The following is a 15,294-nucleotide window of genomic DNA, read 5'->3' on the forward strand; positions in this document are numbered from 1 at the left end:
AGACAATTTTAATTTGACAGTTTTCATAATATTTTTTTGGGTCAATATTCACAATAATGGTTCAATTTCTGTATTTAACACCTCCCTACCATTATTGACAATTTCAAAAAAACTTAATAATTTCATAATTTTCTTAACTGTATTAAAAAACCGCTAACTATATTTGACCAACAAATCACCAAAAAATTTACCCATCAAATCGAGATACTTCTATATATAGTGTTAATCTGTCTTTGTGGATGACGAAGATGCGGTGAGAATTGAACAATCTAATTCCCGAATCCGGGCTTTCTGTTGTATGTGTTTGCATTTTGATTTCTTTTCGTACCATTCTGCGCAGATGGCCGCCGCCTGGCAAAATCGTCAGAGTAAGAGAGGGAGAGATGACTACTGTGGCGGATTGGCTTTGCCGGACACGAAGCGAATCAATAGCGAGTTAACGGTTGCGCAAGACACTGATCTTATGGCCTCGCTCGATGAGATCAATGATCTGGACGCTATTGATAGTAATCCAGAAGACACAGATGCTGCAAATGAGCTCGAGATCATCAGCGAGATCAGGATGACCGGAGTTATAGAGTCACTGGACGATGAAATTGGGTTGAAGGTGCAAACAACAAATAAAATTGAGTCCTCTGAGGAGAAGGACAGTGCTAATCAGATGGGTCCATTCTGGCAAGGCGAATTAACTGAAGACGGATCAAATTCTGGAGCGACCTCAGCGTGTGATATAGAAGAGTGGCCGTATTATGACGATGTTCGCGGAGAGCTTGGTTGCTTTGTAGAAGATATTTCTCCGAACGATCTTGGGATCATCAACGACAACTACATGGATGGAGTTTCAGTGGCCAATATTATCTATTCGGATCACAGTTATGCCGAGAATATGGAGGATTTCTATGGGTTTCTGTGGGAGGATGATATTTGGCAGTTGAATGAACATCCAGTCATTCAAAATGATTTTGCATCATCACAGCAAGAAGAAGTTGGATGGGTAGTCTGTGAAGCCGAGTTTCCTGCCCTCTGGAACGATCTAAGACTAGTCCAACGCCTGAGCGACGAGGAGAAAGGACCCTAATGTGTTGAGATAAAACTGCGGAATTTAGATTTGTAATCAGATATTGATGTCTGTTAAGAGCAGTTTATGATGCCATTAAAGCATATGTTGTAGACTGATATACGTATTTCGTTACCAAGAGTGGCACTGGCATATCATAGGGAACTTCTATATTTTAGGTACATCCTTATCTGTCAAATCGCTGTTATAGCCATAGCATGAGTTTACCTTATGAGTTTGCAATTTGATCATCGAATCCTTGTCATGGAGACATGTTGTAAATATTGATCTGTCTTAACAGCAGTTTGATTACAGGGTTGGAATCCCATTAAAGCACTATTTTACGCAACAAACATCCTTACAAAGCCCGTTATGTCATAGCGAAATTAGTTTGCTCCTCTCATAATGAAGATGTATTTAAATTTTAAGACAACTTTGGTAATGCATGGCATCAGTTACTGTGGAATCAATTTTCAAAAGTTTCATATTGTCATACATAAGAGTTTGGAATGTTGATCAATCAAAACCTCGGTATCGAACAGGCGCAATACTCCCTCATGTGCTTTCATCTAACTGGGAAAATTAGCTGACACCGGGATTCTGTGATGTGTATGAGGCATTTGCATTTCAGCACATTGAACTATTCGTTAGAAATTGTAATAGTCCAGTAGAAATCGTAATACTCCAGCGTGTCAAAGTGGCTAAATCTAGGAGAGTCAGGTAATTGAGTTAAGTCTAGTGATATAGAGCTAAATTTATGAGAGTAAGTTAATTGGGTTAAGTAGGGTGAGTCTCAGTTAAGTCAAGTTATATTTTATGAAAAGTCAAATTTAGAGCGTGTGAGTATGTTGAGTTATTTTGAGAGTTTAACTTTATAAATACTTTTCACCTGTCTAAAAGACATAAATACCCATTCCTTGTTCTGAGATAACTAATTAAAAAACATAAATATATTTTGTGAAAAATAATTGTAATGATCAATTTTATGTAATTAATAGAAAAGCCACAACTTTTTAAATTATGATGTGTGTATTAATTTTTATATTTCTCTACTTCACTTTTCCAACATATTGATATCAAAGCGAGAAGATCCCAGAAACCAAAAATTCTGCCAACCGAGTAATAAAATGGTCGAAAATTTAGCAGCTGCTGATGAGCGATATACCGTAGCTTGTCAAGTTTTTTCCTGTAGAGAGTGAGGTGAGGAAGGCAGCCCTAAACGTGGTAAGCCGCAGCTCTGATGTTTATGAGGCATTTTCATTTCAGCACACTGAACGATTTAACCTTTTTAAACCTAAAAGTGGTTATCATTATCCCGTTAACGATTCTCTCAGATCAAATGGCCATGAAGGGCCAGATTTGTCTCAAAGTACTCCAGCAATTTCATTAATGAGTACTGTAAAATTTTGTATACAGTATTTTTGTATGGTGAGTAATTTTTTGAAGTCTATTTTAGTTAAGAATGTGCTTGGCACATTGTTTTTTAAGAAGGTCAAATACATTACTTGTTTTTGGAGTTCAAGAAAATATTCTTTTTTAGTAATATCGTTAGAAGTGTTTTTATTCTCCCATAATTCTTAACAAACTTGTGATAATACTTTGTTAATCTGAGAAATCCTCGAAGAATATTTATGGTTCTGGGGATTTTCCATTCCTTAATGACCTTAATTTTGTTAGGGTATACTTTAACACAGTCATGAGATAGAATATGGCCTATATATTCTATGTCCTGTACCCCATATAAACATTTGGAGGATTTTGCATATAGTTGTTTCTCCTACAATAATTTGAGAACTCTGTCAACATGTTGAACATGCTCCTTCCAAGACTTGTTGTAGATTAGTATATCATCAAAAAACACTAATACAAATTTTCTAAGGAAGGGTTTGAAAGTGGAATTCATCAAACCGTAGAATGTGGAAGGTGCATTGGTAAGGCCAAAAGGCATGACAAAAAATTCATAATGACCCCCATGAGTTCTAAATGTTGTTTTCAGAATGTCTTTAGTCTTCATTATAATTTGTTGATATCCCGAATGAAGATCTAACTTGATGAGGTAAACTCCTCCATGCAATTCATCCAACAATCCATCAATGATAGGAATGAGAAATTTACCTTTAATAGTGAGATTGTTGATCTCCCTATAATCCAGACACATGCACCATGATCCATCCTACTTGTGCACCAATACTATCGGAGCAGAGAAAAAACTTTGACTGGGTTGAATTATACCGCCCTCTTGCATTTCTACAACCATACGTTCAATTTCACTCTTTTGGGCATATGGTTATCTATCAAGCATGATGTTTGGAGGAAAACTTCCTAGAATTAAATGAATAGCATGATCATGATCATGAATAGGTGGGAGGCCTTTGGGAGTCTCAAATACCTTGAAATGATTGTCTAAGACTTTTTGGAGATATGGAGAAATAGATGATTTTGATGTTTAAACCTCTAGTGAGCATAATTGTGAAATTACGACCTGCTTTTCTTTCTTTAGAAGAATTTTCATGCCATTAGAGTTGATTATCTTTCTTGGTGTCCCTAGGATACCCCTTAATTCAAATTTATTTCCTTCCACAAAAAAATTCAAGAAAAGTTCTTGAAAATTAAAAGCTATTGTACCCAAAGATTCTAACCATTAAACTTCTAATACAACATCAACATTGCTCATTGGAATGGAAAGAATTTGACTATAAAATACATATTCCCCCATGGTTAGCTTGACATTATGACACTTTCCAGAGAAATTTATAGTTCCTCCATTTGAAACCATCACTTGACACTCTTGTGTTGGATATAGGAAGAATTTCAATTCCTTGGCTATCTTACAATAAATAAAATTATGGGTGCTACACGAATTAATTAGCACTATTAACTTTTTCTTCTTGATATCTCCATCTATCTTGAGAGTTTGAGGAGTGGTAATTTCTGCGAATGCATTACAAGATATGGTTAGATTCATTTCTTCATTCTTTGGGATTGGTTCTTGGTGTATATCCTCTTATTTTGTAGTTTCTTGTTCTTTTTCTTCCAACTCTTCATAATCTATGTAAAAAATAATATTCTCAACACACTTATGACCTTTAGTGTATTTTCTATCACAACAGTAACAAAGCCCATTTTCTATTTTTTCTTCCAATTGTTGTGGTGTCAAACTTGTAGATTTTGGAAGGCTACGAGTAGAAACACTTCCATATTTATAGTTGTGAGTGGTAGAATTCCTTATTGCCATAATTTTGCTTTCATCTTTCTTGCCACCCTAAATGACTTCTCCAATGAATTAAGTTCCGAAAGGCGAAACTCATGTTGGATGTTATCATTTAAATCCCCTATGAATACATCAATCCTATTCTCTTTTGGAATATCATTTACCCTTATATTCATCTTTTGGATGTCCTGAATGTGCTCCACCATTGAACCATTTTGTTTGAGATTTATCAATTGGCTAAAGGTGTTGCTCTTTGTATCCTCATAATGTGTTATCATTTCCTTCGTAAAAATTGATCAAGTGAAAAGTGGTGTACAAGAACAAAGCCATATATACCATACAAACTGATTGGGTTCTAAATATAAAGATGTAATGTGTACCTTTTTGTATGTTGCACATTATGGAGATCAAAATATTGCTCCATCTATAGTATCCAGGTTACCAGATCCTTGCCATCAAAATTCCACATATCAATCTCTAGAATATCATGGGTCTTCAATCCAAAGTTAGAGTCTCTAAAATCATGATAAACATTCATTTTTTTCTCATCATGAGTTTCGCCATTAGGGAGAATTTCTTGTAGCAACTTTGTCAAACCTTCCTTCAAACCTTTCATGTTAGCATCCATGTTTTCTTTTAATCCATCCTCCAAACCTTCCATGTTTTCTTTTAATCCATCCTTCAAATATTCCATGTCTTTAAAACCTCCATGTCCCCTTTTAAGTAATCCATGTCCCCTTTTAGTTCATCTTTAGTTGCTCTTTGTGAGAGTGAAATTTGTTGCACTTAGTCATGTAATTTTGATATATTATGTTGCAACTCTTCCTCTACATGCATCATAGTACAAATTTTTGAGGGCTTAATGGGTGTAGAGTTATTTTGTTTGGGAATCATTTTAGAGCCTAATATTGGTATATATGCTTCAATATTCCTTTGGAATCACTTCAAATTGATTTTTCAAGCAAAAGTTATGTAAAATTAAAAAACAAACACAAAATTTTCTTTCTTTTTAGGAGCTCGATATTGAAGTTTTTGGATATCCAAGGTCTAAAATTTCGTCTTGTGGTAGCCTTATGGGTCTTCTTTCCAACCCCATAAGGTAGACTCAGATTGGATTATTCTAGAAAGAGATATTTCTAATCTTCCACGATGGATTGATTATAGAATATTTTAGTAGAGTGTACTTTTACAGAGTGCCACATGTCACTGCTTCGACCTTCGGCCCTAAAAATGATACAAAAGAAACTAGATTTTGTGTACTTTTATTTACCTTTTATGAAATTTAAATATGATGTTGAGAGAGAAATTTATGATGCTTTTCCGTACCTCCCTTGTTTGAGATTGATCTTTAGATCCTAGAAAAGCCCTAACTTCCTCATATCTTATCTCCGCAAATATAGCAAACCAATCTTTGAAATGTTTACATGAATTTAACCAAGATTTTTGCTCCACGTGGTCGAATTTCATCCTTTGAAGGTTTGTAGAAAAAGTGTTATAGAGAAAATACCAAGATGACCTATTTGAAGCAGTGAAACCCTAAAATCCAAAGCTCTCATACCAAATGTTATTCAACCAACTCATAAAATAGAAGAAAACATAGATCAATGACTTGAGAATTAGCCTCTTCGAGTGAGAAACCTCCTTTACATCACATAAATGAACAATTCTTAGATGATACAAATGAAAAGTCGTCCTTTCTATATATAGGATTCCAAGGGGTCACAATATAATCAAAGCCTACATAGCAATAATAATGTAAGGGAACAATAATAACAATAGTGGGATTATATGGGGCACAATAATAACAACATGGGGACTACATGGGCACAACAATACCAATAAGGGGGCAACACTAACAATAAAAATAAGGGAATACACTAGTATTATATCGACCTAACAACCCCCACACCATCTATGAAGGGGATCTAGAGATTAAGTCATCTCCACCCTCCAACTAATTAGGGTATCTATATATTTCTTAGTACTCATGTGAAAGATGTTCTTCCATTCCTCTAATTCTCAACCAAAGGTTTTTCCCTCTCTTTTGTTTCTGTAACAATGTAGAGCTTCTTCTCTTCAATCTATTATGCCTAGTTCCATTTCTATTCCTCTACTTAGTCTTCATGTCTGTGACAAGAATCATCCCTCCTCATTAAGCTTCTTTCTCCATATTTTTCTCACTGTATTGTTGCAACCATTTTCAGTTCTATGGGCATACATTTTCTGGCACCTCCTCTCGCTTGGTAAAGGTAGTATTCTATTTTATGTGGTCATGGGGAGGATATTACACCCACTCTCAATGACACTCCCTCGTCATGTTTACTTCAGCGTATTCCTGTCTAATTTCCACAATATTGGGTCTAGGTTAGAATCTTGAAATATTTGATGCTACCAAACCAAGAATCTCAACAAGAACTACTTTTCACAACGAAAAATATAAACCAATAAATCACATATGCACAAGTATACACAATTTTTAACAAATATTGTACAATAATGTACAACCTAGTCTTCGTTCTATTAAACCAATCTGAATAATACAACAGTGTATGGAATACAAGATACAATGATAATTTTTGTTATATCTTCTATGTCGTATCTTGTCCTATTGGTCCTTCGCTTCAATACTACTCTCTAGTTGCCCCTTAGACCTTCAAATGGAAACACAAAGAGACTTCACGAGGGATGACACCTAACAATAATGCAAGTCACTTTTGCTACATGTACATGGGCTTATTCAATCTTCTCTTCTAGGTTGGCCAATCCTTGAGCTTCAATCCACCAATCTAGTAGTCACTTTTGCCCATTAAAGTGTTGCACATTAGGCACTAAACTTCACCCAATATTCATTTTTCTTCATTGATTCAAGATTGCCTGTCTAGGGCTACTTTGGGTAGCCAACATGGTTCCCTCCACTAGACCAATGGCACCCAACACTTCACTATAAGTTCTGCTCCTAGTTGAGGTCTTCAACTTCCCAATTTCACCTCAACACATGGCACATACAGGATGCTAATAAAATGATCCAAAATTGATCCATAACAAGGATCCAACACCTGGAAACCATAGATAAAAAACATACCTTTATCTCATGGACTATTATGATTGTTGCAATTCTGGTTAGGGCATACACAGTCCACCTTAGCCCTAAAAACACCCTCAACAATCCTTCAAATGTTGTGGTTTAACCTCCTTTGTTTATTGCCTATCCATGCTACTTTGTTCCACACTTCCACCTATATAAACAAGCCTTACGACCCACTTTAATCACCCTCACAATTCTATTTTTTTCCTATGGTTATTACTGGGATGCAGCCTACAAATGTCAGGTGGGAATCACCCTAACGCAACCTCCTAACAGCCGAAAATTCTCTTTCTTTGATGTTGTCTTTCAGCATATGTAACCAAACCTTCAAATAGTCATGGAGATTCTCCAACAAACCCTCTTTCTTTGCTGAAGTAGCCCTACTTCTACGACCCGAAATAGAGATGCATATTCTCCTCCTACGAGTTCTTATCTCTCCTTCTTCGTTGCCCTTGTGTTGCACAAATAAATGTGAGAAAAGACTCTCTATCACCTTCTATCTATACACAATAGAAAGGCTCCTCAAAACGTCCTCCATGGGATTGTACAACTGCCAAGAGGCTTATCTAACTCAAGCCGATGTTAACAAATATGGTGCAAACCCACTCCCTAACTTAAAAAATTCATATATCCATTTCTACAGCTCAAATTTGGGTGATATTCATTCCATCCGATTCATCCCGGTGAGAGTTATCATCCCCATCCATCACATGTTGAAATGTACTCATGGTTTTGGCACAAATCATGATGGGTGAAAAACTCCAACCTTTGGTTCCAAGCCCACAAGTGACTCTTGTGGTGGTCCACCCTCCAAACCGGAAACCCTACGGCTTGGAGTACCATGCAAGCTACGCAAAAATAAACAATCCCTACTTGCTAGCATAGCCCATCCTATTTAAATTTTGTCTTCTCTACCATATGAATTCATCCAAGGAAGGGTATGACTCTTCTATCCTTCTACTCTGTTGAATTTAAATGGCAGAATCAATCCATTTAATCTCACACCTAGCAACCTTCCATGGTTGTCATAAAACAAGTGAAGTTTCCTTCTAATCCTAAGAAAACTCTTCCCCAAGCTCGAGAATCCATATCCATCTTAGCCTTTTTATATTTTTAGTTACAACATTATTACAAATGCTTACGGTTGGGAAATTTGTCCAAACAAGCTTCCACATTTTATATATTTTTTATTAATGTTTTCTCATCATCTGCATTGCATTTTATCTTATAAATTAGTGTAACCATTTACTCAGAATATTTATACTAAAAATAATGAACCTTTAGGAATTTTAGCAATATGTTTCAAACTTTATAGGTAATAGTATATTGGTTACATCATCAAATTCATATAATTATTTAGAAATTCATTTAATAATTATATAATAGAGTCATTTAAGATTAAATTAAATGCATCATCATTAAAAAAAAATGACATTCAAAATGTGATTTTTAGGGAAAATAATAAAATAAGAGTGATGGTCGAAAGACTTTAGCTCAAGTGGTAGAGGCACATATTGTGTTTATGGTTGTGACAAGTTTAAATCTCCAGAGACATGTTCTACTTGGTCAAAATTGTGAAGAAATTCGTATTGACGAGCTCTACTAGGTAGTCGAATAAAAAAATAAAAATAAAATAAGAGTTATGAATTTTCAAAAGAAAGAAATAATATTATATTTTTCAAATTGTATTTTTCACCTATCTCATCATAGATTTACTCAAATTTTAAATATAATCACTTACTAAAGGTGGAATTAAATTACACGTCCAATAAATATAAACTCCACATATTTTTGATAAACTCCTCATGTGATAAACCAAAAATACACAACTAGTTAGGGTTTATTTACATGCAATGATGTCACTTTAGGTTGCATTTTGAGAGTATATCAATAGAGATTAGAAAATGACCCTAAGTATGGTAGAATTTTAACTATTCCATTAAAAAACCGAATAGGAGGAGAAAATTCAAAGTACACTTATGTTCAATTTGAATTGTTTTTTTTTTAAGAATTTTAAGTGTGATTGTAGAAAGAAAATTGAATTGTAGGTCAACAACGACATGGAGTAAATAGATTGAAATTGTTAAACTGTTAGGAAATTATATACTAGTCATTTTAAGATACACTATGAACTAAATCATATATATATATATATATATATATATATATATATATAGAGAGAGAGAGAGAGAGAGAGAGAGAGAATTATTTTCTCAATATTAAAGGTTCAATTACTCTTTCTTTCTAGTTATGCATTAAATTGTAATTCATTTTTGCAACTCTATATGGGAAGACAGTGAAATTGAAACTTCAAATATTGGGAATTCAAGTAAAAGGAATTGTTTAAATTTCAAGAGTATAATTTATTGCAAAATGATATACCCATAATTCCATTTGGAAAAAATAAATATATGTGAAAAATGATTGTTTGGTGAGAACATGAAAACCTTCTACAATGTAAAGCTTAAATCAACACATAATTATTGAGATATATAAAATAAAAAATTGTCAAACTGATAGATTAACTAAAACATTCTCCTCTTCACTTTCTCGCTCGCACATAAAAATATATATTTCCATATTAAATAATCAATAACATATTAATCTTAATATAACCTTATTTATCAAAATATATATATATATATATTCATTCTACAAAGTCATTAAATACCATTATCACTGAGTCCTTTTTCGAGTACACTCCATACATAAACTCTTTACTCTATATCCATACATAAAATCTTTACTCCATATTATTATTACCTATTACTTGACAAAAATATAGATTAATATCTAAAATATTTATATATATAAATACAAATTTATAAATCTGATCCCTAAAAGAGTTGGATAAACCATGCCTTCTTAGACTAGTAACTCTCATTTGGTGCACTACATAAATACAAGCATTTTCATTTGCATAATCCATTGCCTAATTTATTAGTCTCTATCAAAGATAGAATTGATGTCAATGCTGAAGGAGGAATTCAATATTTATGGAGTAATGAAACTTCAAAAGATCCCTCACCGGCTCCAAGCTTGATATTTAGGTACTCCACCCTCTCACAAGTATCGTTTTAGCCTCAGATTGGGTTATCTAGATGTTACATTATTCATTGCATCCATTTTTCTTATATGCATGTTCATTGTGTATTAAAACATGTTATCATTGGTACGTTTGTTGTGGCTGTGATGAAATCAATGGGTATAATAAAATATTGGATAATTAATCTAACTAATAATCCTAAGTATTTAGAAATCTTTCTTTCTCAGATAAATAATCTTCTTAGCATCTTATATGACTTGTATTTTGTCACCATGCAATGATATAAAGTCAATATAAAACTATTTATTATCTTACCTTTTTATTATGCCAACTTTTATCATGACTTTCTATTTTGATTATTCTAGAATTATATATTTATTATCCTACCTTTTTATTATGCCAACTTTTATCATGACTTTCTATTTTGATTATTCTAGAATTATTTTAAATCATTAATAGCTAATTTCATGGATTTTTATTATTCTGGAATTATTTTAAATGATCAATAGTTAATTTCCTGGATTGGTTGTTAGAAGTTATTAATTTCAATAATGTAAACATGGTAGATTATGTTCGAAGTGAAATATAATATATATAATTCTCTAGTAGGCCTAGTTCTATATATAAATTTGATTTGAAATTAATTTATTGTTGTAGTTCATGTGAATTTTATTGGAAATTACATAGTCACTAGATGGTCCACTCTAAAGTTAATCGAGTTTTATGCATGATACAATGATTTAATTAATTTTCCAATGATAGTGATTAGTATTAGACATTCAAATTCCTAAAGAGAGAAATAACATTGAAGCATTTATCCTATGTCACAATAATGCAATTAAGCTTTTCCTTTTTTATATTTCTAAAATAGTAAAACATATTTTAATCATGAAAATTTAGTTTAAATTGTTTTTATTACCAAAATAATGTTCAAGTGTGTGAAAGATTGCATAATTGAAATGTATTAAAAATCATTTAAGCTTAATTGAATTATAATAAATATTTTTCTTTTACATTACTTGATTTATTTATATAATTTCTTTCCATATCATGATGTTTTATTTTATGAAAGTGTACACATTTTTAATATTATTAGTAATAATGAATTATTTAAAATGTTGTTATATATATATATATATATATATATATATATATATATATATAAAATTGAATCAAGTTTTTATTAACAATTTTTTTATCATTTATTACATCACATATTTTGTCACAAATAAAGATGAACATAATTTTTATTTGAATGAAATATTAGAAATTGCTATATGATAAATAATTTTAAGAGAATAATGTTCATAATTTTTGGAAAGATCAAATTTTTAGAAGTACAAGCTTATTTTAGAGTGCAAAAATTGATAAAAGAATTCTACTTTCAGGGCTTTCATTTTTTTTAACACATGATATATTCAAAGTTAAGATAAATTTAAACATGATGTATATATATAGTTAACATGGATCTATCTATGCTAATAAAGAGTTGAGGTGCATCAAGTTTGAAAAAAATATTTTAAGCTTATACAATTTGGGAAAGTAATTAAAAAAAAATGAAAATTGGCAAAAATAATTTAGGGGAAAAATGGAATTTTAGCCCATGAGCACATTTTAACGAGTAAAATTTTCTCTATTTTCATGAAAAAAATTCTATGTGGTTTATGGACTTGGACATGGCTGACTACTACATCCACAAATTTTTTATACCAGGTAGATCAACCAAAACAAAACATCCACAAATATTTTATACCAAGTAGATCCACCAGAACAAATCACTTTGTGTTAACTTAACCACAGAGTCTACCTCTCAATAGAAAAGATACTTTAACAATGATGATGCGACAAATTAAACTAACCCTTAAGGCTATAATTTGATTATATGATATTAAATTCAATTTCATAAATGTTTTTTTAAAGTCAATAATAATATCTGAAAATGAAATGTAACAGAAAAAAATTCTATAAAAAAATTGTACTTATATTATAGTTATACATCAATATAAAATTTATAGAAAAAATAAATCTGATTAATAATATGTTTTGTTTGGAATTCACTATATAATAGAAAGATTTATATATCAACATATTTACATATTAAATTAAAAACATTTTTTTTATAAAAAAATTTAATCAACAAACTAATGCAATTTATATTATTATATTAATTATATAAACACAATTTAAAATTATAAAAAACAATTTATAAAAATATAATACAAAAATCCAAAATGTTTACTATAAATCTGCAATTCAAACATTGTTTTAATGGTGGCCCACTACGGACAATAAACTACAAAATCCAAATAATACACATAATTCCCAAATCAATGCGGCTTTTAATGCAGCCAGAACCCTTCAAATCATGATTTCTTCTATGAAACTTCCCTAGTCATTCGCTTAATTATTTTAGCGAGATGATGTTATTAGAGATAGTTGAAAATAAATATCCCTTTACAAAATATTGAATATTTCTATTTTATATTAAATATATTTAATATTTAAGTAAAATAGGTTACCATCTTAGATTAAAAGATACTTTATTAAAAATGTACAATATACAAGATTAGTTAAAAATTACCTATAATGTAATGACACAGATGTAAATCATATATTCAAATACTTATTACTCACAATTAAATATCATATTTCAAACATTAAGACTATGTGACTAAATAATTATATCTCGCGATTAAATGATCCCCGTTTCGATTCACCGACTAAATGTCAACCTCATACAATAGGGGATCGCTACGCGTGGCAGTCAGAACTAGATGGAGATATTTTTCTCCATAAATATTTGAATGTAATTTCCATTGCAGTGTGATAAAGAATATAATCCACAAAAAAATCGCTTGATAGTCATAAACTTTGCCGTCCCCTTTAACCGATTAAGACTCGAAGGAATTACACAGTTATTTTAAAATCATGAAATATAACAGATTATATAAAGCGTAGTTTGAATAGCTTATAAATTAACCTAAAAATAATGGAAAAATTTTGATAAGATTATTATAAAATCTAACTGAAAAAAAAAATAAAAAATTACCTCGGTCAAATTGAAAATTTGACTAAATTTCACATTTATACCAACCCCATATATACTAATGTACCCACTTTATTTTTTCGAGTAATTTATGTGGTAAGGCGACGCGATTTTCACTGCAAAGAGACGTAAATAAGTATGGAAAAATTAATGAAATGGTAAAAATCATCCAAAGGTAAATTGGAATTTCAAAATAGATATGTTTTCACATTTTTCTACTTTTCACCGGTGTTCACAATTAAAAAAAAAAACTTTAAAGTTTTACAATTTTCTTACCAAATCATCCCTAACAGGCAATTTGACCGTCAAATTCCATCCCTGCCTGCCAGATACGTCTATATATAGTGTTACTCCGCCTTTGTGGATGTCGAAGAGTTGGTTAGAATTGAAAAATCTAATTCCCGAATCCAGGCTTTCTGTTGTATGTGTTTGCATTTTGATTTCTTTTCGTACCATTCTGCGCAGATGGCCGCCGCCTGGCAAAATCGTCAGAGTAAGAGAGGGAGAGATGACTACTGTGGCGGATTGGCTTTGCCGGACACGAAGCGAATCAATAGCGAGTTAACAGTTGCGCAAGACAGCGATCTTATGGCCTCGCTCGATGAGATCAATGATCTGGACGCTATTGATAGTAATCCAGAAGAGACCATTGCTGGGAATGAGCTCGAGATGATCAGCGACATCAGGATTACCGGAGTTATAGAGTCACTGGAGGATGAAATTGGGTTGAAGGTGCAAACAACAAATAAAATTGAGTCCTCTGAGGAGAAGGGCAGTGCTAATCAGATGGGTCCACTCTGGCAAGGCGAGTTAACTGAAGACGGATCAAATTCTGGAGCGACCTCAGCTTGTGATATAGAAGAGTGGCCGTATTATGACGATGTTCGCGGAGAGCTCGGTTGCTTTGTAGAAGATATTTCTCCGAACGATCTTGGGATCATCGACGACAACTACATGGATGGAGTTTCAATGGCCAATATTATATATTCGGATCACAGTTATGCCGAGAATATGGAGGATTTCTATGGGTTTCTGTGGGAGGATGATATTTGGCAGCTGAATGAACATCCAGTCATTCAAAATGATTTTGAATCATCACAGCAAGAAGAAGTTGGATTGGTAGTCAGTGAAGCCGATTTTCCTGCCCTCTGGAACGATATAAGACTAGTCCAACGCCTGAGCGACGAGGAGAAAGGACCCTAATGTGTTGAGATAAAACTGCGGAATTTAGATTTGTAATAAAATATTGATGTCTGTTAAGAGCAGTTTATGATGCCATTAAACGATATGTTGTAGACTGATATATGTATTTTGTTAGCAAGAGTGGCACTGTCATATCATAGCGAACTTCTATATTTTAGGTGCATCATTTTCTGTCAAATGGCTGTTATAGCCATAGCATGAGTTTACCTTATGATTTTGCAATTTGATCATCGAATCCTTGCCATCCAGACATGTTGTAAATACTGGTCTGTTTCTTAACAGCAGTTTGATTACAGGGTTGGAATCCCACTAAAGCACTATTTTACGCAACAAACATCCTTACAGAGCCCGTTATGTCATAGCGAAATTAGTTTGCTCCTCTCATAATGAAGATGTGTTTATGTTCTAAGACAGCTTTGGTATTGCATGACATCACTTAATGTGGAATCAATTTTCAAAAGGTTCATATTGTCATACATAAGAGTTTGGAACAGGCGCAATACTCCCTTATGTGGTTTCATCTAACTAGGAAAATTAACTGACACTGGGATTCTGTGATGTGTATGAGGCATTTTCATTTCCGCACATTGAACTATTCGTTAGAAATTGTAATACTCTAGTAGAAATTGTAATACTCCAGCATGTC

At 32.5% G+C, this 15,294-nt stretch overlaps 2 protein-coding genes across 2 annotated transcripts; both read left to right on the plus strand.

Annotated features, from left to right (window-relative positions):
• Nucleotides 1–246: 246 nt before the first annotated feature.
• On the plus strand, nt 247–1,326 carry LOC149171699 (uncharacterized). The gene has a single exon (XM_089427565.1). It carries the CDS (start codon nt 299–301, stop codon nt 1,076–1,078), a length of 780 nt encoding a protein of 259 aa, XP_089283691.1. The 5' UTR covers nt 247–298; the 3' UTR covers nt 1,079–1,326.
• A 12,467-nt stretch (nt 1,327–13,793) lies between these two features.
• On the plus strand, nt 13,794–15,057 carry LOC149171700 (uncharacterized). Its single transcript, XM_089427566.1, has one exon. The coding sequence runs from the start codon at nt 13,869–13,871 to the stop codon at nt 14,646–14,648; it is 780 nt and encodes a 259-aa protein (XP_089283692.1). The 5' UTR covers nt 13,794–13,868; the 3' UTR covers nt 14,649–15,057.
• The last annotated feature ends 237 nt before the right edge of the window (nt 15,058–15,294 follow it).

The sequence above is a fragment of the Pinus tabuliformis genome, chromosome 4_2 (assembly GCF_031772625.1).
Source record: "Pinus tabuliformis cultivar Carrire ecotype Pingquan chromosome 4_2, CPIR1, whole genome shotgun sequence".
Lineage (NCBI taxonomy): Eukaryota > Viridiplantae > Streptophyta > Pinopsida > Pinales > Pinaceae > Pinus > Pinus tabuliformis.

What these genes read in the sequence shown, in the direction of transcription:
- LOC149171699 (XM_089427565.1), top strand. Translation starts at nt 299, where the DNA reads ATGTGTTTGCATTTTGATTTCTTTTCGTACCATTCTGCGCAGATGGCC.
- LOC149171700 (XM_089427566.1), top strand. Translation starts at nt 13,869, where the DNA reads ATGTGTTTGCATTTTGATTTCTTTTCGTACCATTCTGCGCAGATGGCC.